General features: G+C 38.5%; 1 protein-coding gene across 1 annotated transcript in view; it reads right to left on the bottom strand.

Moving 5' to 3' along the window:
- ANO2 (anoctamin 2) overlaps positions 1–26,742 on the bottom strand; it is a 207,009-nt gene that overhangs the window by 94,444 nt on the left and 85,823 nt on the right. The window contains exons 12-14 of the mRNA XM_080577713.1: positions 25,074–25,234; positions 21,186–21,268; positions 3,477–3,560 (exon numbers count right to left, since the gene is read on the bottom strand). Coding sequence (XP_080433839.1) covers positions 3,477–3,560; positions 21,186–21,268; positions 25,074–25,234 — 328 coding nt within the window. The remainder of the gene's footprint in view (positions 1–3,476; positions 3,561–21,185; positions 21,269–25,073; positions 25,235–26,742) is intronic.

The raw sequence follows: 26,742 nt of genomic DNA, 5'->3' as shown, positions 1-26,742 counted from the left end.
AGGAGAACACTGAGGTATAATTGTAAGAATAACTTCACACTAATCTTTAGTGAAGTGTTCTGAGTCCTCACATTTTCTTTCCCTTTCTCAGAATAACCAATAAAATATTTGCTAAAACAGCCTGAGCCACACAGGATAGTGCAGGCTGAAATTTTGTTCTCTTCTTACTACTGGAGTCTCAATACTCTAAGTAGTATTTGTATGAAAGCTATATTCCGTAATACAAACTCCATTAAGCAGGCAGTACATAGATCTGTAATACTTTCTATTGTCAGTCTCAATCAAGCTAATTTGAAATTTGTTGCCTTGGTAGAGAGACTCATATATTTACTGGCCCTTACAGGTACTGGGCATCTTCCACACTCATTAAAGTTAATGACTTCAACAACAGTGAAAACTCTGTGTTGACGTAGGTTTCCTCTTAATAGGTATTCCCAAGTTATCACTGAAGAGAGTATGAAACTGCTGGTGTTGATTTTCTTCCGCAATCACAACACCAGCACACAACAAAACACTCATCCCTTCACTGTAAAATAATTATATTAGCTTAACAGGGACTCCTTGTTGAAGTAAGACAAGAAAAAAAATTGCACTGTACACAGCTTTCCACATAAAAGTTCAGTTTCTCGACATAAAACTAGTCACATCCTCACCAGAACAGAGGAATTAACATATTGGAAATAAGCCAGTAATTTTACAGAAATATATGCCTTTATGTAAGCTCTAAGTCAATATTCTCACAATAGCCGTGGCTTTGGCATCATTTCTACCCCTACAAGCCACAGCTGCTGAACTGGAGACTTCGGACTTCATACGAGATAAGTAACAAGAAGTTTTAGCCATTGGTGCCAGAGCCTGTTCTTTGATATCAGTACAGCAAACTGCAGTTGTTGACCAGTTACACGTGAAAGATATGCCTCAAAATCACACTAGTTAGCTAAAAGTATTCAGGAAAGAGCTTCACAAGGATTTATGTCATGACATTAGATTGTCAACAAAGATATGATGAAAGCGAGGCTTCTCTGAGGCTGAGGCATCTGTGTATTCAAATAAAACCAAGAAATTAGGAGGAATGAATTTTTGACTACAGAGACCTCTACTTTGATGCAAGTCCAGTTGCTAGAAAATCTGCACTATTAATATGACAAAGTTCTGTACTCTGGCTTCCACCCAACAAGATGAAAGTATTGAGCCAGACACCTCACAGAAACCTGTGCTTTAATATTAACATGCCATGCGAAAGCTGCTGAGTATTGCAATAAGTAAAACACATAGCCATCTGAAGACAGAAAAAGAAAAGATTAAAACCTCTAAAAATTATGTAGAATAACTATTCCAGACTCATATATTCATCACTTTCAATGTCTAACTTTTCAGGATCTTCCAAAGTGAAATGAAATGGTACATTTCAACAGTTAAACGTAACAGTTCAGTTAAAGAACTGGGCTTTTCTCTCTTCAGCAGGTCTCACAAGAACATTGCTTACATTTATATTATAAGATATTTGAGGTACAAAATACTGAGCAAGAGACCTTCCAAACTCTGACTAATTTGTTGTTTACTGAAAATAAAAATAAGAAAGGGCAGGGTGGGTCAGAGCAGGCAGGGCAGGGCAGGGCAGGGCAGGGCAGGGCAGGGCAGGAAGGGAATACAAAAATTGGTTGCAACAGAATGAATAATCAAATTCAGTGACTGAAAACTGCTCAGAAGTTTGGAATACGTGTTAGCAATTTGGGGAGAGATGGTGGTACACGAGTTACAGGATTAATGTCTTTCTTAGAGAGTTATCTTAATCAATCCAAATTAAATCTTCTGCCCTATGAATAACTTGTTGCTCCCTATGAGTAACCGTATGATGGCAAAGTGCTTTATTTTTTAATATTTTTTTTAAATGAAATGAATTCAGAAACTTCAAAAAAAATGACTAAATGACTCAAGAACTGGAATCTATTTTTTTTCCAAAATGACTTTAGAATAAAATAATACTAAAAACTGGGAGTTCTTTCCCTTTGTGATGTCTGAAATGAATTTTTCATATTTGTATAGTGCTGAATCTTTAAATTGCTCCTTGGTATGTTGCTGGATCTTCACATTGTTCATCATTTTCTACCTACATTCTTAGCATTAAGAAAGCTAATCATTTAACTCTGCCTCAGGACTGAGAAAGTTTAATATTCTATAGCACCAGTTGCTTACTTATTTCCCAGTTTCACTTAACTAAATCAGAAAGAGCTGAATGTCAGCAACTGCTTTAGCCGTCTTTTACCATCTTTGATTCTTCACTAGAAGGACTAGCAAAGTGCTCAGTGTGTAAGGGAAGACCTCTCCTGTGTCAGAGAGCTCATACAGTGGAGTCATTCTGCTGTGTCAGAGTCTCTGCTCATATTGGGTCACATCCAAAGCCCTTTAAAGTAATTAATAATCTTTCTATTGTCTTCTGTAGAGTTTGGTTGGTCCATTAAGTGAAAAGAAGTCTTACTGAGATAAATACTTCACTGGAAACACATCACAGTCTTGATGGTGAGCAGCAGAAGAAAGGGATAGTTATTTCATATATTGTGAGGCTAAATTTGTTGTACCAAACCTGAAAACTGAAGTGCTTATGAGTGTTTATGTAATAGAACTAAAGCAGCATTTTACAAGAAGACATTGGGAAAAAAAAAAAAAAAGAAAAAAAAAGGAAAAAAAAAGTGTTTGTACTTAGGTTTGAAATAAGCAGAGAAATCCTAAATGTACTTCAATCTAAAAACAATATACCAATTATTATTCAATCAATTTATCATAGAATCATAGAATGGCTCAAATTGGAAGGGGCCACATAGATCATCCAGTTCCAACGCCCCCTGCCATAGGCAGGGATGCCACCCACTAGATCAGGTTGCTCAGGGCCTCATCTAACCTGCTCTTGAACACCTCCAGGGATGGGGCATCCACAACTTCTGTGGGCAACCTGTTCCAGTGCCTCACCACCCGCTGAGTGAAGAATTTCCTCCTAATCTCTAATCTAATTCTCCCCAATTTATAATGGAAATGCTATCAAAACTGCACAACTGTGTGACTGCAACATGACAAAAGATGCCAGTGTTAATTATGCCAATGAAATCACTACAACAAAAGTTGTTTTCTTTATTGTCCACAAAGGACTGAAATTCTAGCTCATTGCTACAAGAATTCCTGTGCTGATCATCTTTCCTTTCTAATTGTTCATCACTCTACAGAGTAGATCCTGAACCACTTTTCAACCAGTGTTCAACTATTTAAGTAAAATGTTTTACTTTGCAGAGCTAGCAAAATGATGACCTTGAAACATTTCAGTGGCACTACAAGGCTGCATATCATAAGATCCAGAGCAAGCAACATACAAGATTGATGAAAAACACCATAAAGTTTCTTTTGCAAATTGCCAGAGACAGAAAGATAATCACAATATAACAAAATATATCAAAATGTAAGTGAAAAGATAAGCCGCATCTTACTTCATTTGGATCTTCCGTTGTCGTGCTTTTATTTTTCAGCTTTTTCTGTAGCAATTTGGTTTCATACTCTGGTCTGGGATGCTCCTAAAAAGTAGAGGAAAAAAACAAAAAAAAAAACTTGTGATTATGATTAAGAAAAAAAAAAAGGAAAAAAAATGTCCTCATTACTTATTCACAATTCAAGCCATGCAGATAAGTCAATATCACAGCACCTTTTGGACTAGGGGGATCACTGCCTAGGGATATGGGGTATCTTATGGGATTCAGAGGAAGAGCATTGAGGGATTGCACAGGACTTACTAAGTTTTGGGTTTGTTTTTTTTTAGTGGAGTAACCAAAGGTGGGGAAAGGAAGGGATCTAGGTCACTTGGGAAGGAACTAGTGTGCAAAAATAGAGTGATAATGGGTTAAAAATGGCCAGTCTCATAGAAATAGCTCGCTGCTCTGCATAGGGATCTGACCACCAGCAACTGGAGCAAGTGCAGATGTGTTGGGCTTGGTGATCTTGAAGATCTTTTCAAACATAGATGATTTTATGATTATATGTGGGTGCTAGTGAAGATCAAGCCAGAGTGCCTCACAATCAGGTGAAGTGCCTGGGGACCCAGACTGGCATGGGTCTCTAAGGATGAGAACATGGTTGAAGTTGAACATGGGACCAGGGAACTCCAAGCCAGATGCCAGAGATATCACAGGATCTAAGGGTCTTTAGTGGCAAGACCCACTGTGTGTGTGTGTGTGTCTTGAAAGGCAATAACATAGGGAGACTCTGGGGGTCCAAAGGATATATGTTTGAGTGAGCAGCCAGGGTGAGGCTGTAGCTTCATGGGCTTGTATACTGCTGCCCAGTAAGCCAACCATATCCTGAGCTACATCAAAAGAAGTGTGGCCAGCAAGCTGAGGACTGAAATTGTCCCCCTCTACTCTGCTCTTGTGAGACCACACCTGGAGTACTGTGTTCAACTCTGGGGCCCCCATCACAAGATGATATGGACCTATTAGAACAAGTCCATAGGAGAACCACAAAGATGATCAATGGGCTGGAGCACCTCTTCTATGAAGACAGGCTGAAGGAGTTCGTGTTGTTCAGTCTGAAGAAAAGAAGGCTCTGGGGAGACTTCATCATGGCCTTCCAGTACCTAAAGGGGGCCCTACATGAAAACTGGAGAGGGACTCTGTCAGGGACTGGAGTGATAGGACAAGGAGTTTTAAATGGTTTTAAACTGAAATAGTAGGTAGATTTAGATTAGATATTGGGAAGGAATTCTTTCCTATGAGTGTGGTGAGGCACTGGAACAGGTTGCCCAGAGAAGTTGTGGATTCGCCATCCCTGGAGGCCAGGCTGGCTGGAGCCTTGGCCAACCTGATCTAGTGGGTGGCATCCCTGCCCACAGCAGGGGGGTTGGAATTAGGTGATATTTAAGGTCCCTTCCAACATGAACCATTCTATTAGTCTAAGATTCTATCTGAGTGCCAGAAACTGGAGAGGCCATGTGTCTGAGCCCTGTTACTGAGGGAATCCACATTGAATATATGTATATGAACGTATGTATGCATGTGTATATATATACATTCTCACTGGCAGACCTCCATCCTACTCATCTAGAGGGATGAGCAGGATGAGGCCACTGTGTTGTCTGTGTTTACATGTCTGCTCTGTGTGCCTGTGTGATCTATGTGGCCAGGCATGTATGTACATATACACATGCTGCATATATGTGCTCTGTGTGCATGTGCCTACTGAGAACACATGCTTAGCTTCAATACAGGATGGAGTTGAGGGCATGGAACTGCAGCAAACTCACATCTCTTGGGCTGTCTCGGGCAAATAGCCACATCTGAACAGTCCTTGTCAGTTGTATCTGTTCCATGTCACAGAAACTAGCTAAAAATAGTCATCTAATTGTATCTAAGTGTTAAAAGTTTGGGCTGTAAGCTAAAACTGTAAGTGAGAAAAGTTGAAGATGTGGTGAATGATTTCAGAGATGTCATGGGAAAAATACTCACTGCTCAGAGCTTTCTTCAGAATGCCAGTGTATAAGACTAAAACAACTTACATTCCTCTGTCCCCTTATGAGCATAAGAGTAACCCACTCACATGCATTTCAGATAAGTACCATTGGCCATGCCAACTGCTCTTACTATAGTTAGTATGTATGTCTGTCAGCCTAGGCACAAAATCTGTTTATTTACAGTTTTTCATAAATCTGAAAGCAATCTAAAAACAAAAACAATCTAAAAACACTTAAAAAAATTAATCCTGATGGGCAATAGAACAGGGATTGCCTCCAACTTCAGCAGTCATCTTGGGGGATATATGTGCTGTTCATTTTCTCCTGTATGCAACATCTTCACTACCATCTTGAGAATTCTCTGTTGCATCCTAATTCATAGACGTTGTGATTCAATGTTTCTTATCCTGTTCATATGAAGTCCCTGACATGTTAAGCAGGTACGTGAACACACTGACATTCAAACAACAGTCTTAAATTAACTTTTCCATACCTTTTTTGAACTCTGTGAAGATGTAATATGCATGTTTGTCTCAAAGGCAGTCTCATGAATGATACTTGCTTTCTACTGCTCCCTGAGAATCTGGTACTAATGTGGTAGGCTTGTGTGAACTTTTTCTCTAAAGTTCAAGTACTGATATGCCTCTGAAACTCTAGCATTATGATGATATACCAAACTTATCTAAAGAAAATGCTAGCATGATAGCTTGTTTTACACTTTAAATTTCATGTACTATTCAGATTAATAAATATATCCTAGAAGAAAGCAGGTAAGGCTATCAATTTATTCAATCTACATTCAGAAGATTTCTCTTTCAAAGAGCGTATCTCTCACTTTGCATTGGAATCCTTTTGCATTACTTATGCCTCACATAAAAATCACTACCATAATGAATGTAGTTCAGGAATCACTATAGCACTACTTGTCATCAGGGTCACTGTTGTTATTACTCACAAACTGTTTTGGGTGCATGTGGAACTCCAAGAAATAATGAGACACCGGTAATCTGTGACATTATTGAATGTGATTAACAGCAAAAAATGTTGGCAGACAGGATGGGGAAAGGACATACAAAAATAAGTGTTTAAAAATGCTGTTGTCAATTCTTCTTACTTCTATCCTGAAGTTTTGAAAGTTTAGACTAGCTTGTTGATTTGGATCAATTTGTACTACATTTCCTTAGTTAGGGTTTAGAGGTCACATGGAAGAAACATCTTTAGGCTTAAATGAAGAAACAGTGAAGGCATCAGGCATGTATGGGCTACATGCAAGGAGACAGCATGACAAAAGAAGAAAGATTAGACGAATGAAACTAAAAGAAGCTAAGGTGATCTAATCTCACTATAGGAGCACATATGAAGTTCAACTGACTTTCTTCCTTTTTTCTTATTCTCTGTTAAGCAAAGCATTTTGGGACACCAGGGGCAGCTGTCAGAGGCCAGAGCAAATTCTGAAGATTGTCTTGAAAGGAAATAGGGTGAGAAAATCCCAAGACAAGTGAAATATTATAACATAACTTTGTAACTTTCTGTTGTTGTTGTCAGTTTTGCTTTAAGTGACTGTTCTGTTCAACTTTTGTTTAAGTTTCCTAGTAATACTTTTCAATGTCCTTTTAACTGCATTTCACACACCTACATCAGGATTGGAAAATTAGTTTATCTTTCTTCACTGAATCTGTGAAGTCATCTTACTCTTGACTGAACAGACCACATTACATCCTGGAATAAATGTGCCTATACATTCTTTTTATGAGTATATTGCATGAAATAATACTTTATAATATAGTTTTAGAGATACTTGATCTTGATTGTGTTCATATATACATGGATGCAAAAGAACAGTTCCACTCTTTTCTGTAAGTGATTCAGAATCAATTCTTTGCCTGAAAATGGGAAGAGTTCTACAGTCAGGACAATTAGCTAGAAATAGTTGTGATGACTTGAAGAAGGCCAAATGTCCATGTAGGGATAAATATGAATCCCATGATGCTGGAAGTGTGCCAGTACAGCTGCCAGACACTTATTGAAAAACCAGTTAAGCCAAGGTACGTTGAGGCCAAATGAGTGCTCAGAGTAGAAAACGATAATTTCCATCCTGAAAACAAAGAGCCAAATCATGAAAATTTTACTCAAATAAAACTCATATTGATGTCATTGAGAATTTTTCCTGAGAATGGTATCCAGGATTTGGATATCAAATACACAAGATGTGTATCCACTATACATTGCAAATTAAGGATATGTACGTAATGATCCAATACAATATGAATATTTACAAAGAATGTATCTCTCTTTAAGTTCTCTTTGATTTAGGAAGAAAATGATAATTGAATTTTACGAAGTGTACATGACAAACATGTATGGATTCCTAACTAAAAATCTGAAACTATCCCAGATTAACAGGCCAAAGGAGTTGTCACCAAAAAAAAAAATAAAATAAAAAATAAAAAAAATAAGCCAACATACTGTTTTGGTTTTACACCTTAAGGAAGGTCAAAGAAGCACTGAGAACTCTTTCAACAGCCTTGTCCTAATATGCTGAATGCAAGCAGAACAGCAAAGCAGTGCACACCGAGAGGAAGGAAGGTATTCACAAATGAGAACTGAAATAACACAGATGCTGCCCCAAAATCAAGATGAAAACTTGAAGTGAATAGAACAGGGAGCCCAGCCATTCTCTATTGCAAGAGGGTTAATTATTACAAATAAAGGGTTAAAAATAAAAAAACAACTATTTCTTACGATGATGACACAGTGGGGAGGTGAGGGGAAGTCTGAGGAAGAGATTATCTTTTAGACCAAAAAAACATTTAGACTAATTTAGTAATGGGATGTTCATCCAAGGAAAAGTACTTTTATATCTCAGCTTGTGTGAATGTATCACTGGTAGATGCTTGCAGTCTTTTTAGACCAGATTATTAGCTCAAATTCATTTATATAAAAAAGATACAAAAAAAAAAAAAAAAAAACATGCTTGAATAAGTCATCTAACGTTATTGTAATTTTGAAGATGTTAAAAAATAAAAGACACAGCACAAGCACATAGGAACTCAGCTATCAAAGGTGTTTAAAAGTAACACAAAACTGAAGTAGCCAAAAAAAAAAGAACCCTTAAAACATATTATAGAAATATATATTGCCTTATAGACAGATAGGTAGATAAATAGATAGAATGCTTTTGATTGCTCCTGTAAAGCAGCACCAGTAGTACTTTGGAGGATTACTTGCAAAACTAAATTTTGAAATGTACCGAGATTTTTAAGTGCCCTTAAGCTAGAACCGAACAACAAAATGCTGCCATTGCAATATCAAGATATCACACTGTGTGTGAAACTGCAACTGGAAATAACATCACTATTTTTGTTCATTATTCATTTTGATTCAAATCCGACCTATTTAAATACTCCTATATTTGTAACCAGAATTTTAAGTGTGAAGCCAGATGCCCCTTGAACAGTATTGAAACAGTTGCTTTAAATCATTTATTCTATGGCTTAAGAAGTCACCACTGAGACAAATATTGCTGACAATAGTGAAGAAAAAAAATTCTGTAAAGCTGGACATTAGCCTATTAAATTGGGGCATCACCCAACGTGTCAGTGGAACAATTTCGTGTTTATTGTATAGATCTAACTTTAAAAAAAAAATACCAGATCTTAGAAATTTTAAAATGACCGTGCATACTACTGTTATGTTTATTGTTTTTACTTGACCTACAGTAGTATCAAGTAGTTGTAGTCATGGACTAGGACCCTATTCTTTTAGCAAATATGTAAGCATAAAAGCCCTTCTCCAGAGAAATGTTCTTACAGATTAGATTGTTTCTCCCTTGGGTTACTGTTTTCTTTTCTTGTCTAATAATGTGTAACAGTGTGAATACTTGGCTGTAGAGGCACTCTTTAGGGGAGCATGTTTATGGAAATTTTTCTCTGTCATTATTTAACACTGAGTGCACTTTGGATGGATTACAGATTTGTAGCTCTTGCAAAGAGCAATACAATAAACAGTGTAAAGTCCTTTAAAATTGATATAAAATAGCTGTTTCAGTAATCATAACATTATGGTCTAAGGATTAAATATCCTACAAGGATTAAATCCTACAAGGATTAAATATCCTACAAATTAGCAGGGTTAGAAACCAATGGTTACCTCCAACTAGGACAAGGTATTTTTCTTCTAAGCAAAATCAAATTCATGAGACACTGGGCCTTGAACTTGTCATTGGTCCAAGGCACATTACACAGTGATCCCAAGATATTTAAGGACAAGGTTCAGGCTATGACTTGGTTGCCATCATGGAGACGTGGTGGGACCGCTCCCACGACTGGAGTGCTGCAATGCCTGGCTATCGGCTCTTCAGGAGGGACAGGCAGCACAGAGGGGGTGGTGGCGTGGCTCTCTACATTAGAGAATCTTTTGATGTTGTGGAACTCCAGGCTGGGAATGATAAGGTTGAATCCCTGTGGGTTAGGATCCGCGGGAAGGCCGGCAAGGCTAGCTTCCTGGTCGGGGTCTGTTATAGACCGCCGAACCAGGATGAGGAGACGGATGAGGAGTTTTATAGGCAACTGACAGAAGTTGCAAAATCGTCGGCGCTTGTCCTCGTGGGGGACTTCAACTTCCCGGACATATCCTGGAAACACAACACGGCACAGAGAAAGCAGTCTAGGAGGTTTCTGGAGAGCGTGGGAGATAGCTTCCTGACGCAGCTGGTCAGTGAACCTACCAGGGGTGGTGCCCTGCTAGACCTTCTCTTCACAAACAGAGAAAGACTGGTGGGAGATGTGGTGGTCGGAAACTGTCTTGGGCAGAGTGACCACGAAATGGTAGAGTTCTCTATTCTTGGCGAGGCCAGGAAGGGGACGAGTAAAACTGCTGTATTGGACTTCCGGAGGGCTGACTTTGAGCTGCTCAGGACGCTGGTTGGCCGAGTCCCTTGGGAGGCAGTTCTGAAGGGCAGAGGAGTCCAGGAAGGCTGGGCGCTCCTCAAGAAGGAAATCGTGATGACACAGGAGCAGTCCGTCCCCACGTGTCCAAAGACGAGCCGGCGTGGAAGACCGGCCTGGCTCAACAGAGAGTTGCGGCTTGTGCTTAGCAGAAAAAAGAGGGTTTATAATCTTTGGAAAAAAGGGCGGGCCACTGAGGAGGACTACAAGGATGTAGCGAGGCTGTGCAGGGAGAAAATTAGAAAGGCCAAAGCTCATCTGGAGCTCAACCTGGCTACTGCCGTTAAAGACAACAAAAAATCCTTTTACAAATATATCAACGCGAAACGGAGGACTAAGGAGAATCTCCATCCTTTACTGGATGCGAGGGGAAACCTAGTTACTAAGGATGAGGAAAAGGCTGACGTGCTTAATGCCGCCTTTGCCTCAGTCTTTAGCGGCAGTACCGGCTGTTCTCTGGATACCCAGTGCCTTGAGCTGGTGGAAGGGGATGGGGAGCAGGATGTGGCCTTCGCTATCCATGAGGAAATGGTTGGCGACCTGCTACGGAGCTTGGATGTGCGCAAGTCGATGGGGCCGGATGGGATGCACCCGAGGGTACTGAAAGAACTGGTGGAGGAGCTGGCCAAGCCGCTTTCCATCATTTATCGGCAGTCCTGGCTATCGGGGGAGGTCCCAGTTGACTGGCGGCTAGCCAATGTGACGCCCATCTATAAGAAGGGCCGCAGGGCAGACCCGGGGAACTATAGGCCTGTCAGTTTGACCTCAGTGCCAGGAAAGCTCATGGAGCAGATTATCTTGAGGGTCATCACGCGGCACTTGCAGGGCAAGCAGGCGATCAGGCCCAGTCAGCATGGGTTTATGAAAGGCAGGTCCTGCTTGACGAACCTGATCTCCTTCTATGACCAAGTGACGCGCTTGGTGGATGAGGGAAAGGCTGTGGATGTGGTTTACCTTGACCTCAGTAAGGCTTTTGACACAGTTCCCCACAACATTCTCCTCAAGAAACTGGCTGCTCGGGGCTTGGACTGGCGTACGCTTCGCTGGGTTAGAAACTGGCTGGATAGCCGGGCCCAGAGAGTTGTGGTGAATGGAGTCAAATCTGGTTGGAGGCCGGTCACTAGTGGTGTCCCCCAGGGCTCGGTACTGGGGCCGGTCCTCTTTAATATCTTTATCGATGATCTGGATGAGGGCGTCCAGTGCACCCTCAGTAAGTTTGCAGATGACACCAAGCTAAGTGCGTGTGTCGATCTGCTCGAGGGTAGGAAGGCTCTGCAGGAGGATCTGGATAGGCTGGAGCGATGGGCTGAGGTCAACTGTATGAAGTTCAACAAGGCCAAGTGCCGGGTCCTGCACCTGGGGCGCAACAACCCCAAGCAGAGCTACAGGCTGGGAGATGAGTGGCTGGAAAGCTGCCTGGCCAAGAGGGACCTGGGAGTATTGGTTGATAGTCGTCTGAATATGAGCCAGCAGTGTGCCCAGGTGGCCAAGAAGGCCAACAGCATCCTGGCCTGCATAAGAAGCAGTGTGGCCAGCAGGTCTAGGGAAGTGATTGTGCCCCTGTACTCAGCTCTGGTGAGGCCGCACCTCGAGTACTGTGTTCAGTTTTGGGCCCCTCGCTACAGGAAGGACATGGACGTGCTCGAGCGAGTCCAGAGAAGGGCGACCAAGCTGGTGAGGGGTCTGGAGAACAAGTCTTACGAGGAGCGGCTGAGGGAGCTGGGCTTGTTCAGCCTGGAGAAGAGGAGGCTCAGGGGCGACCTTATCGCTCTCTACAGTTACCTTAAAGGAGGCTGTAAAGAGGTGGGGGTTGGTCTGTTCTCCTACGTGCCTGGTGACAGGACGAGGGGGAATGGGCGAAAGTTGCGACAGGGGAGTTTTAGGTTGGATGTTAGGAAGTACTTCTTTACCGAAAGGGTTATTAAGCATTGGAACGGGCTGCCCAGGGAGGTGGTGGAGTCACCATCCCTGGAGGTCTTTAAAAGACGTTTAGATGTAGAGCTTAGCGATATGGTTTAGTGGAGTACTTAGTGTTAGGTCGGAGGTTGGACTCGATGATCTTGAGGTCTCTTCCAACCTAGAAATCTGTGATACTGTGATACTCTGAAGGTTGAAACAGAAGGTCATTCATGAAAGAGGCAAACATTTTGTGGATTCATCCTATTACAACTGGTCAGAGGTCATAGATTTTAGATCTATGATTGCATGGGCAACCAGTTGTCAAAGTTTAAAGCTAAACCAAACTTACAACATAATAAGCTAATGGACTAGTGCAAATGTCATTACCATCACTGTCTTGCCCTTACCAGAGGCAGGCAAGTGTATATGAAGAAAGAACATTTTTAACATGCCAGATATCTGAGTTTCTATCAGTCTGTTCCATATTAATAAGAATGCCTCATACATAGCCCAGTTTTTCTGCCACACCTGAAACTCTGCTCCAGGTAATATCAGACTAGGTTCTTGTTTACAAAGCAGTATTTTCTCAGCACTGGCCAATTATGATGTTTGTGGAATTTTCATTTCCCTGGAGTATACTTTCTTTCATCCTCTGTGCACCTGGAACCCATGACTTACAGGCAACTCGATTTATGAGATAAAAGCAATATGACTCTACAGAGAATATAAGGAACTATTTCTAAAATAACCTAAATCATACACATTAGACTGATGCTAACAAAAGCTTTAAAATATCCAGAATCAAATGGTTCTAGAAAGTGACCAACCTCACCATTTCTCTCTAACCACTGCAACTCCAAACCTTTGTGAACTTTTCAGGTTGAACCATGATCCAGATTAAAGCATTGGCTCATACCTAATGTGAAGAAATACAGATACCATAGCTAATCATAGAATCATAGAATGATAGAATGGCTTGGGTTGGAAGGAACCTTAAAGATCATATTGTTCCAACCCCTCTGCCATAGGCAGAGATGCCACCCACTAGATCAGGTTGGCCAAGGCCCCATCCAACCTGGCCTTGAGCACCTCCAGGGATGGGACCTCCACAGCTTCTCTGGGAAACCTGTTCCAGTGCCTCACTACCCTTACAGTGAAGAATTTTGTCCTGATGTCTAATCTAAGTCCATCCTCTTTTAGTTTAAGACTATTCCTCCTTGTCCTATCATTATCTACCTGAGTAAACAGTTCCACTCCATCTTTTTTATAAGACCCCTTTAAATACTGAAAGGCCACACTGAGGTCTCCCCAGAGCCTTCTCTTCTCCAGGCTGAAGAGCCCCAGCTCTCTAAGCCTTTCTTCTTAGGAGAGGTGCTCCAGCCCCTCGATACTCTTTGCAGCCCTCCTCTGGACTCACTCTAACAGGTCCACATCTTTCTTGTGCTGGGGGCCTCAAACCTGGACGCAGTACTGCAAGTGGGGCCTCACAAGGGCAGAGCAGAGGGGGACAACCACTTCCCTCAATGGGCTGGTCATGCCTCTTTTGATGTAGCCCAGGAAGCCGTTGGTCTTCTGGGCTGCAAGTGCACACTGCTGGCTCATGTCAAGCCTTTCGTCCACCAGAATCCACCAGTCTCTCTCTGCAGGGCTGCTGTCAATGAGTTATTCTCCCAGGATCTGAACTAGAAATCTGTCTTTGACCATTTTTTCAATCTTTATTATTTTTTTTTCAACTTTACTAGTACCTCTTGTGTTTATTTTCCATAAATACCTTAATGACTGGATTAACAGCCAGGAATATTCATGAGAACAACTTATTTGAAGCAAACATAAATGTTGGATTTATAGTCAACAAGCTATAGTTATGATTAAGTTAAATACTTCTTCCCCACACACCTGTAGCTAACTTTCATCACCACACAATTACCTGAACACCAGCATGAATCTTGGAGGAAGAACAAGACTGCACTATAGGGTGCAACATGATAGTTGCGTGCAGTAAATTTAGCTTATGCTGATAGGCAACTGCAACCTGTAGAAGTTGCTTGATACAGATGAGTTGCTTTAATGTATCATCATTGCTAAAATGTGAACCTAACTCACATATTCTTCCCTCCCCCTGCCCAATGTCCTTATTATACTCTTTTGAAAACATAAGCAATTAACTGTTCCACAAACACTTTCTACTTTATTTCTGGAATTACTTTTCTACAGCTGTAGTCAGTCACAGATTCAGGTCACAGGTGAGACAGCAAAATTAGAGACATGAAAGTGAGGATGCCATTTCTACTTACTGATAGCAGTGGACTATTGAGGCATTTTAGGCAGTTTCATGCCATGAGTTTAGATCTTCCAAAAAATGACTGCAGAAAGTAACATGGGTAATAAAATAATAATAACAATAGTAAAGACAAAGAAAACAAAGAAAAACAGAACCTAGCCTTTTGGTTTTCTTAACTGAGGTAAATAAATCCATAAATCCATCCTAGTCATCTCAGAAAAAGAAGCCAAAAAAAAAAAAAAAAAAAGGAAGAGGAAGAAGAATTTTAGAAAAGAGAGAATCACATCTCCAGCTGAAGGGAGAGGAAGATATTTGATTTTCATCTAGAATTTAGGCCACACAGTTCAGGCACCTGAATTTATATTTTGCATGTATTTTTCTTTTATGTAGAATGAAACTGGTCCCCCTCCTTCTATGGAAGGCCTGATGGAATTGGACTAGTTGTCAGACAGCTTTGAAAATCTCATTTCAAGACATCTACCTTAATGCACACATATTTGAAAATGTTGTGGTAAGAATACAATCTAAATTAGTGAGAATTCCATTATTGTGTAAGGAATTGTTAATGGACTAGGTACAAATCACAAGTATTTCACAGGAACCTACACACAAAAATGTCAAAACCCTTCTACACTGCAGAGTAGAATGGAAGCAGGAAAGTGAGATCTAAAAATCCAGTGCTGTTTTACTGATTTAAAGTCAAAACACAGGTTTAGAAAAAGTGTATATGTTTCCTAAATATTAATTATAGACACACTATATGTTTTTGAAAGTAATGAATAAAGCAAGATTATTCAACATTTTATTAACAAAAGAAGTCTCATACCACATAACTGCATATTTGGTAAAGGTGCATTGTATGAAAGTTTTTATAGGCATGAGTTTGCAATGACATTGCACTACTCACAAGTGCCCATATGCATGTGAAAATGAGGGAAACAACAAAATAAAAAAGCCTAAAGCAAAACTAAGTAATAGAAATCAATTCTGTCATTCAAAATATTATGAGTTCTGAAACTCTGCATTCATTTTAAACACATAAGAAATTGGCAATTTTGGCTGTCATTAAACATCATCACAAAGTATTATTCTTCAATTTTTATAGCCTTTCCGAAGTTCAAGCACACTTTCAGGAATAACTTTCATGGGGTTTAGTACTTGGTGCAGATTGAGAGTCACTTTCCTTCCATCTTATTTTTTTTTGGATTATTCTTTCTGTGTCAATGACTTTTCATAGGAAAATCATAGAAAAAATAACAATAATCTAGCAACAGAAGGCTTTACAAAAGAATAAATGACATTTAGGCATGACTATGACATTTTTCTAGTTCACTGAAACAAGAGTTTCTTCATACATTTCCACATAATCTACATATGCAGCTGGGGTTAAAAAAATTGAAGCCTCCACTCTTACACAAGGATTAGAGTAAACTTAAAACTTAAAATACATTTTAAGTTTAAAGCAAAAAAGCTCATTCCCTTACATCTAAAAAGTACTTTTCCAAGAAAAACAAAACAAAACAAAACAAAACAAAAAAAAAACAATGTGGTGCTGATTTTGCTGGAGCATCCATTTCAGACAGGACCGGACTCTAATCACCCTGTTAACCCCAAAAGCAGATTAATCTTGCAAGCTGCCACTGTGGCTAATTTATCTAACACTGTATCAGCCCAAGGCATCTTCAGCACACAGGAAAACTGATCATCAGGTGCAACAGAGCAGGACAAAGGGGAGGAACAACGGGACTGAGAAAAATAAACAATGGTGTCTGAGAGACACCATTGCATGAGGATAAAATGGGGAAAGGGAGAACTGGCTTTGGGAGACCTGACAATTGCAGGAAGAACTTGTGAGACTCTGAGAGTGGAGAAGGTCCACTCTTCACCTCCTCAGATCCATCTCTCTCAGAACACACATTCCCTTGCAGTACAAGATCCACTACCCTCATTCCACATCCTTCCACAAAGCCACCTTCCTCTAATGCTTGCCTGCTCTACAAGAAGCAGATTGCTGACAAACCCTAATAACCCACATTGATCTTCTGTGTCATTGTGAAAGAGAAGAGGAAGGAAAGGCATAGAAATGGTCCCTGTTACTAAAGGCAGGTACAGTGCTGGATAAAGATACAGGATGCAGTAGGTCAAGACAGAGAACTATTGGAAAGTAGGATTTTCCTGCCTGTCACCCCTTTCCTCTAGCAGTAGTTCTTATTTCCTATTACATATCTTATGACCATGCCCTGATCAACAATGACTGTAGGTCTTCCAACCCCATTCCAGATGCTGCTCCACAGGTTCCTACTCCAAGCAACTGCCTACCTCTGCACTTACACAGGGAAAGGTGGACATGTTACCCTCCTCTCTGAACTCAGGAGACCACAGGAGAAAAGAACGTATGCCACCCTCAGTGACCCAGCCTTTGATTGGCCCATCATAACATCCTGAGGAATCAAGTCTACCTATATAAAAGCAAAGAGCTTTGAGGGTTCTAGACAAGACAGTTCTGGAAAGAACACAGGAATTCATTAAAACAGAAAAGGAATAAAGGAAATGAGAACATGCTAATATGTCTGTTAGAAGAGAAACAAAAGAGGAAAATGAACTAGAGTTCCAGCATACTGTGACACTTCTACGGATCAACAGTCTTGGAATTAAAAAAATATAATCATATATCTTTACCAACTTCTTGGCAAGCAAAGGAGATATCACCTGCTTTGTTTCTTCTAGCTTACAAATTAAAAGATGTTTAAAGTGTGTCTTCATACGTAATTTTTCAGTGGTGCAACAGCTGGTACTAAATACTTTCCCCTCAGTCCTGAGGGATAACATCCGTTTTTCAACATTCCTTCCCAAACTGTTCTAATAAAACTCTCAGCCTTCTAAACATAACACTATTAAATCTAATGTTGAAGGAACTTGTCCAGAAGATCAGGGCTGGTGTGATTATCTTAGCATCATTAAATAATCAGTGTTAACAGCAATTTAATGAAGATGGCAGAGGATTCACTGGGAGGAGTGACAAATCCCAAGAAAAGAAAATAATATAAAGAGACCAAAAATACTTGGAAACATGGGCCTAACATGAAAATCAGAATAGGAATAAGAAAAATGTGAGATAATACATCTGCAGAAAGTAACCCAAAACATAGGTCTCACTGGTACAAGAAACTTGAGAAGTAGTGAGGATGAAAGGAGAGATCTGAGACAATACAAAATATTGTAGCTACACATTTCCACCTTACTATCACTTACCATTTTTCCCAGGGGGGCAATGTTGTGAACACACAGCTATTTTATTAGAGTCTGTGTTTCACTTCCCTTTTAAGCAAACAAAAGTGCCTCATACTGCCTGTTTTACTAGACAGTATTAGAACTTCAGAAAAAGGAGTTTGCCCCTATAATTTGCAAGGTGGAAGACAAGCCGAAAACATCAAATCAATCGGGTCATCAAAAACTATGAAAATTTATTAGAGAAGATCGAGTTAACCCACGATCTAGTAACAAGAAGAAAACATACTTAATGTCAGCAAGACTACTTGCTACTTAATTCTTTTACCTAATCTACCTTCCTTATTACCTTAACTTGACTCAGTGATAATCCACAGCGTATCTTAAAGTTTTTCATAAGGGTTCAATAAAAACTTTTTAAAATTCATCAAAGAGCAAAAAGAGGAAATTGGAGTTCACAAAAAGAGAGCTAGCATTTGACAGAACACAGGATTTAAACTTAAAACTGTAATTTATCAGATATTTTTCTAACAAAAACAGACACCTAAGTTCCTCCCTGTACTGAAACAGTGTAATATCATGACTATTTGAACAACAATAAGGCCTTCAGTCATTGGCATTTCAGTTAGTGTGGACTTTGTTGTCTGACATTTATTATTCCAAGCTCTGCTCCAGATTCTAAGATTTCATCTATTATAATTGCCTTTCCATTCTGGTTTTACATGTGACTGTTGGTAAAATAAGGTAAAATCTGTTCCACCTAAAACAGGAACATACTGGGTTCTAGAAATACAGTTTCTGAAGATTCATGGGAGGCCAGTAGTTTTAACTCCCTACACCATTAATTAGAGTTCTTCAGTATTTCTTCACCCTTTCTTTCACAAGTAAAAGAGATTTCCCTGCTATTTTCCTGCTTCATTGACGGCTATATCCCTTATTACACAAACTGAAAAAAAATAAATGCAGAACCTGCTTGATTGGCTTACACAAACACGCATCTATGGTGTGACACGCTGAGCACTTCTTCATGATATTTCCAAGGCTTTTTCTGTTTTGTTCTAGTCTTTTTGTTTGTTTATTTCTTTTCTTTCCCTCTCCTACTTAGTTATCAGTCATTTAATTACTTTTCAGGCCAATTATCTATTTTACAGTCTAGTACCCAATGCTACCTATTATTTCTGTGGATTTGAGATACAGAAACAACACAAATCCTCTAAGCCTGTACAGCTGCCAGCTGCAAATATGCTTCCAAGCCTTAGGGAGTCTGCTTTCTCAGACTGCTGTTGCCAAGATATTTACAAATAACTGCACTAAATTAATCTTTTGCGTGACTCTTTTGAATAAAAGACTTGGCCCAGTGTATTTAGAGAAAGTAATTTTACTGATTTTTTTGTAATCAAGAGTCCACAAATTTACACTGAACATATCTATTTCAATATAATTTTCATGATGTACTTATCAGCTCTTCAACTTTTTTGCTCTGTTAAGTGATCTTAAGTGTTCCACTGCTACTTCCCTCTAGCCTAAACTGATCAGAGACAATTTTCCATTTTCCACCATGATATTCAGCAACTGTAAAGGCTTCACTACCTGAAGTGATTATCACACTGATGAAACACAATGCCAATATCTGTCTTATGGGCAAATTTATGCACATTTTCATGAGTCTACCAGATAAAGGGTGAACAAAACCTGATAAAACCTACTGAAGTACCAAGAGGTGGCAAGATGATATTATGCAGGACTTTTAGTTTAAGTATGATGTCAGTTCAAGTGATATACATTTTGAGCATTACTTTTCACAAAAGAGCTAGATCAGACAGAGTGTCCAGAAGGGACAGAACAACAAAAATACATCTAGAATATATGTTTTAAGAAAAAAAGACAGAAAAACCAGAGAGACCAGTTCATCTAAAAAAGTAGAGTGGATGGAGAAATATGATAGTAAGTTGAATTTTGCTGAAAAACAGATTGGGTAGTCTCCTCCCTTTATCTCTGAATGAAAGAACAAGAGAAAATGAACATTTAGCAAGGAGGGTTGTTAGACATTAGGAAAAGCTTATTAGCAGTATGAATAGAATTTCAATCAGTAGTATTAGAATAGATTGTCTAGGGAGGAAGTGAAACCTTCACTGATGGCTTTCTTTAAGAACAAATTAGACAAATATCTTTTCATAATGACTTAAGTAGAGTTGATCCTACCATGCACAAAGGAAGGTCCCTCAAGGTCCATTCCAGCCTTATTTTTATGATTCTACATTCCTAATTCTTCAGCTTGTGCTGAGATGTGTCTGGCACTCCCTCACTTATCATAAACAAAGGATTCTTGTTGATCCCATAGTTCCTGTACACAAACCTTTAACACTTCAGAGCTCTTCATCACAGGACCTCACAAATCTGTAGATCCATTGTGCAAATACTGAGCAAAACCTTAGGATTTTGTACTGCAAATTATTAACTTGAAATGTACTAAAATCTGCAGTGTTCATCAAGCATACTGCAGAACTGAAAAAAAAAAAAAAAATTGTTCTCCTTCTTCTCAGTTTATACTGTAATCAGTACAATCTTGCCATTCTCTGAGCTAGCAGTATTACATTCCACACAGGGCAAGCAGCAAATTTTGTTGTGTTGATGTACTCAGTTTTATCACACCTTAAAAACTGTGAGTACTGGTTTATACTATGAGCATTATCCACTTCATCAGTGAATAGACAGTAGTGAAAAAGTTGAGACCAAATGCAAAATAAGGCACGTGGTAGTTACTTAATCAAGTGAAGGAATACTTTGGAGGTCCCCATTATGTTAAAGACAATGCTAAAGCTGCATTTTGGGACAGTGATGGAAGAAGAAGAATACTGGGGTCTACTGTCTGGTTTGTGTTATTTTTTAATTTTATCCAATAATTATCATCTGAGGAATAGACAAAAGTGGAATAACATCATCATCGTGCTACAGCATGAGGTTCATGACTTTGTCTTAGTTTTGTTCTCATTTATTCACACTCTACATTCTCTTTGAGGTATTAACATCATTTAATTATCCCATTCTGTACACTGGCATATAGGCATTTTCAGCAAAGAATGACTTGCTGGCATCTTATAACTCTTTTCATTACTAAATGGTAAAATTAGAGTGCTGGGATATGTGTAATGATTTCCAAAAGGATACATTGGTACTCAAAACTGTATCAGTTATGGTCTTAAAAAACAAACAAACAAACAAACAAAAAAAGCTATGAATTGCATCAGACAGGAGAACAAACATGAGAAATATAATTATCAGTGCATATCTTCAGATTTAGAATAATTTATACAGTAAATTAGCACAGGGAGAAGAAACTTACTTCTTCTTCCTCCAGTCCAGTTAGATCCCAGAAGTAACTCAGTCTCATCTGTAAACGCTTCCACTGTTCAAGGAACATAGTAGCTTTAAAAAAAATAAAAATAAATAAAATAAATTATAAATCCAATGGACTAATGTGAATGTTTGTGTTACTTGTAAGCACCATCAGCTATTTGAATCCTTTTATGCTAGGTTCTTTATAAAGAAGTGCTAAGAAACAGCCCCTGACCCAATTCTAAAGAAAGAACATAGGAAGAGCATGGAAACAGTAATTACTGTCTTTTTACAAATAAAATACGAAAAGAGGCAAAACAGATTGCCCCAAACCACTGGAAAGTTCTTGGCAGGGACTGGAACTGAACCCTAATCTGCTGATATCCACCCCAAAAATGTTGTCTCTCTTAATTTACCATGAGTCATTCTATAATTCATGATTACAAATCATACAATGAAACAAAATCTAGGTCTAAATATTAGTACTTAACACTTTAATTAGCCAAAGAGATTTGCCTGTTTTAGTGTTTCTAATCAGTTGGAAATGTGAAGAAAGTAGGTGTAGCCTGCTCTTGAAATTTGTAGAACATAATATTATTTTGAAATATGTTATAGAGGGACAGTTGAATGGTTTTGCCCTGCAAAAAACACAGTGATTTTGCCCTAAGGGATTGGCCAGCAGTTCTGTCTCCTTCTTTTTATTTTACATTAATATGAATGAACGGATGTTGTACTGTTGTCTTGTATTTACAGTCTCCTGACCTTCCTCTCATAATTGCTGTTTCCTCTAGATAGCTCTTTGCCTAGCACCTCATGGTTTATGGACATCTGGATTTATTAGAAATAACTCTTCTTACTCTTGACTTGTGGACACCTGTTTTCAGAAAACTATTCCAATCTTATACCAGTATATACTAAATAATATATGTATATATATCAATAAAAGATATACCAATAAACAACTGTGAGCACTGTTTTTTATTTTCTTATGCTTCATTTCACCTTTTCAGTTGGTGCAGATGGGATTGTGAAAATGGTTGTTTGATCACAGACATATTTTCATCACTTTGAATATATTGTAGATAACTCGAAAAGACACAGAACAGTGAAGAATCAGATCCAGCTTCCTTCAACTGCATCTACACTTGATGTAAGCTACATGATAACACTGGGAAGAGTTATAGTGTTATTAAGACAACTTGCCTCTTACTAGAGAGCATCTATTCCCACAGTTAACTGTGAGCAAATATTTTCTGCACTGGTATCTCCCCATCATTTAAGAAATAAATACCATTTAAACATGGACTGGCAGTACACTGAAAGTAAATCCAGACATTCAGCAATTAGCTGAAAAATTGCTACCTCTGCTCCTTCCTTACAGAAGAGATAACATTCAAAAGCTGTATTTAGAATGTTTTGAAAATTCAAGGGTTTTAAGATATCCTAAATACAAAAACATTTGGTTATTTTATAGAGTGCTATTACTCATTTGATTTATTCCAATTTCTCAAAAAGACATTTCAATTTTTAGCTCTGTAAAAAATAATTTGGCTAGATACATAACCAGTACACAGTGTAATAGCACTTCTGAAATCAGAAAATTTGCACTGACTTATACCAGCAGAAAAACAGCCACATTACATTCAACTGTCCTTCTCATAAACACATCTGACAGAGGAAATTCAGCATCCCAGAACACCGATGAAAGTAAGCACAGTTATCTAGGCATGACTCTGTATTTTGTGAATATGTTCATTTGCTAATAGAATTGCTGGAATCACAGAGATAATTTATGAGGTTTCAAGATCAGGTAGAAAAAGCATGATTCCTCTCAACGAACTGACCGTAGTAAGTCATCTGTTTTCACAGAATGGGAGAAAGCAAGAGGGATGAAAGATTTCTTGTGCCCAGCATCATCATGAAATGAAGCCAGCTCAAATTACCGTACTTTGCTCTTTTAACTATACAGTTGTAAGTCATAAGACATGCCAATTTCCACATCACTGTACTATGTCCGACAAAAAAGTATGCAAACAACATTTATTCAAGATAATGTGAAACAAGTTGATTAGGTGTGTGAATGAGATGCCATTCATCAGAATAAGATCTAGGTATAACCACTACACTAAGGAAGCAAATTTAGATGTAATCTAATACTTAATAGGCAAGCTGGACAAAGTTCGTAAAGGATACTATTTCATTATTTCACTTTGCTGTTCTTCACATATGATGGCTATATTTTCTTGTGCTGGCAAGCTCAGTTATCATGGTCCCTAAAACAGACTTTTCAAATCTGTGTGAAAGCCTGTTTTTAGGAGACTACAGCTCAGAAATAATTTTAGTATTCTTAAATGCTTTCTAAAAATAAAAAATAAAATAATAATAAAAAAAACACTAAAAATAAATAAACAAGCAATGTATATGGATGTTTTTGTTCCTTTCTATTTCTTCAGATTCTACTAATCTTAGTGCAAGGATATATCAACAATATCAAGGATACATCAATTTTGCTTTGCACATTGTATTGTTGACACCTAAGTATAATTGTTTTGGATGAGGCTGCATGAAAATAATTATTGGTATGGATGCAAGTTTACAGTAAAGATTTGGTGTTGGGAACATGCTATTCAGTTATGAAAGTATAAATGAATTGTGTACACAATATTCCCAAACAGCTACGCTGAAACTTGGACAAATCAGTGCGTCACAAGCTGCATGACAGCAGGTAAAGTGTGGCCCTTTATTTGCCAATCTACTCCGCAATTAGTAGCAATCTGAAGTAGGAAAATAAGACATTGAGAGAGTCTGTGAATTCATCATTTTTTGCCTTTTCACTGAGTCAAAATAATTGCTGAATAATTTTCAGGAAGTGGTAAACAAAAACTTATTCTTTACATGATTCGTTCTGTATGCAAATTCCTAAAAATAACTATGCTATCCATACCCAACACCAACCTGTCAGTCTTTTCTAAAACAAGCTGTGAAATTTAAACAGGATTGCAGTGTATACCAAATCGCTGAGAGATGTCTATAGTACAATAATATACTTATTTGATTTCATATTAAGAATGAAAATTTCCATTTGTTAGCAATGAACACGGAAATCAAAAATAATTTTACAGTAGCAATCACTCCTGTAACTTTCACAATAAACAACATCTAGAGTGAATGAGGACATAGCACCAGCTATGAGACATGTAAGAACATTTTCAGGGCTGAGGTGAGGTCAGAAACAGTAAGAACAATGCTAAAATGTGTTCACTAGTGTTTATGAAGTGTTTTGAGATCCTCATTCAGGCAGGGTATCCTTGCTATTAAAGAAAACCAAGCTTGTCTAAATGGAATACCTTAAAACATTATAATATTAATTAAAAAATAAATTTAAAAAAAAGTCCCATTGTTTTCAGAATCATGTAAAGTTTTGATTAATTTAAGTGACTAAGTTGCACCACATGGAAGTTGTAAAACAGACTGTGCTTTCAGCTGCCTGCACCATACCAAACCCCAAACAAATTCCAGCCCCCAAATGCAGAAGGGGTTAAAAGAACTTCCCAGTTCAAGGAAATGAGGGAAAACATGACAAGATTAGAAGTGATATTAAACAAGGAAGTAGAGGGAGAAAGGACAGTTTTCTTCCCTTGATTACCCAACTGCTCTCTACTTATTCCAAAGCTTTCTGTTGACAGCAGAAAGCCTTGTAATATTGCTTTCTGCAGTCTCAGCACAGAGAGTCCCTCACTGGCCCTCTGAGGTTTGCCAAATTCATAAAGCCATATGCATCACATTCAGTCTATTAACACTCTTATATGTAGGGCTACTACATTTTACTACTGCTCATCACAGCTTTCATTTCTGCCAACAGTCCAAAAATCAAACTTTGGAAAGACATACTCACCCCAGAGAGCCATGAAGATGGAGAAGAAGACTGTGGCAGGGTTGTCAAATAAGTGGCTAGCTCGAGCTGTAGCACATGCAGAGCTGAGATTCCAGTAATCACAGAACTTGTCACACAGAGGGCACATGGTGAAGGCATTACGTTGGTCACACATTTCTTTACTGTGAATGGTAAGTACATGAGTTCTTAAAGTATTACTACTCAGAAAAGGGAGTGTACAGTACTGCTATCAAGCAGCAACTCATAGCTGTTAAAAGCTATCTGCAACACATATGGCTTGCAGTTACAGGGAAAAGAAGCCTATCAGCTATGTGTCTCTTTGAGGAACATTGCCAAGTGCTGGAACATTAAAATACCCATAGGCACCTTACCAACAGAAAAGTAATGCAAAACAGCAATCAATTTAATCAATCAATCTACACTGTATTCGTGAATTTGTGAAGACAGCATCACTAAAGATTGAGGTTAACCACACTAAAAGAAGATAATTAAAACACAATCGAAGTGGAATTTGCCATTTCTACATTCAGTTACAGGATTTGGTACAGATCAGATTAAAATTCATGAAAAAGAATTCTGAAGTGGCTGTAAAGGAAATCCTACAGGATGAAATCTGCTATGCCCTTGACGAAGCACACATTTTTAATATGACGGCACAAGAATTCATGTGAAATACATAATGCTTTGTGCATTGCAACTGGCCAAGTAACTCTGCATAAAAGCCAGATCCAGCACCCAGGCATGTTAATTGTTCTGTGTCATAGACAGATTAAATCTGCAACACCATTGCAAGGAAGGTATGCTAAGTTTTAATAGAAACTGACTTACACACATTGAATTTAAAAGACACCATCCAAGAGTCTCATTCTTAGCAAAAGTGGTATATCTCACATTTGCTTTGAGATTCACCTCTACTTTGCATTATGTTGTATGAGGTATTTTTAAAGCAATGGCTGTTTACCCACGATAGGGCTTAACACAAATTCTGGTGTATACCACCACCTGCCACAAGGTTTTGACGTAAGTTCTTCAGGCATGAGCAGTTAGTTATTTTAGGCACACAAATTGATATATTCTACGGGTATTCAGATACTGTGTGTGTATACATAGTGGGTTTAGAAAATGAGATCTTTTTACATTTCAAGGTTCTAAAATTTCCTCCACTGCTGAGTGCAGATGTGGTATTCTGGTATTCTTTGACTGAATAACTCCTCATCTTTCTAGGACAGAGTGCTAACCTAATTTTCATATTATTAATAAAAAAAAAAAGGCAAATGAAAAGCAATAAATCTTGTGAAAACTGTAAATCTTACTGCCTTACACTTTCAGATGCTAAGCAGTATTTCCTCTCCCTCCTCACTTTACAGCATTTATGCATTTAATGCATTTATCCTCTAGAAAACATGAGATAAGAGACTTTCTTACAGATTTTAAAATCTTTTCTTTAAAGTCATTATTTTAATTCCTAGTCTTATTTGCTATGTATTTACTCGGTATCTAAAAAGCTTTTAAAAATCATTATCATTATCTCTTTAACAAACCAAATCCCACTTGGCACTCCTGAGTATGTTTTCATTTTTTTCATAAGGTTTATACATGAAAGACCTTCATAGCTGCATGGTCTCAGGTGAACTGACCTGTGTTAAGCTCAATTATCCTTGGCAAGACT

The sequence above is a fragment of the Anser brachyrhynchus genome, assembly GCF_964034855.1.
Source record: "Anser brachyrhynchus genome assembly, chromosome: 1".
In the NCBI taxonomy this organism is placed as follows: Eukaryota; Metazoa; Chordata; class Aves; order Anseriformes; family Anatidae; genus Anser; species Anser brachyrhynchus.
This window is presented reverse-complemented; position numbering and strand designations above follow the sequence as displayed.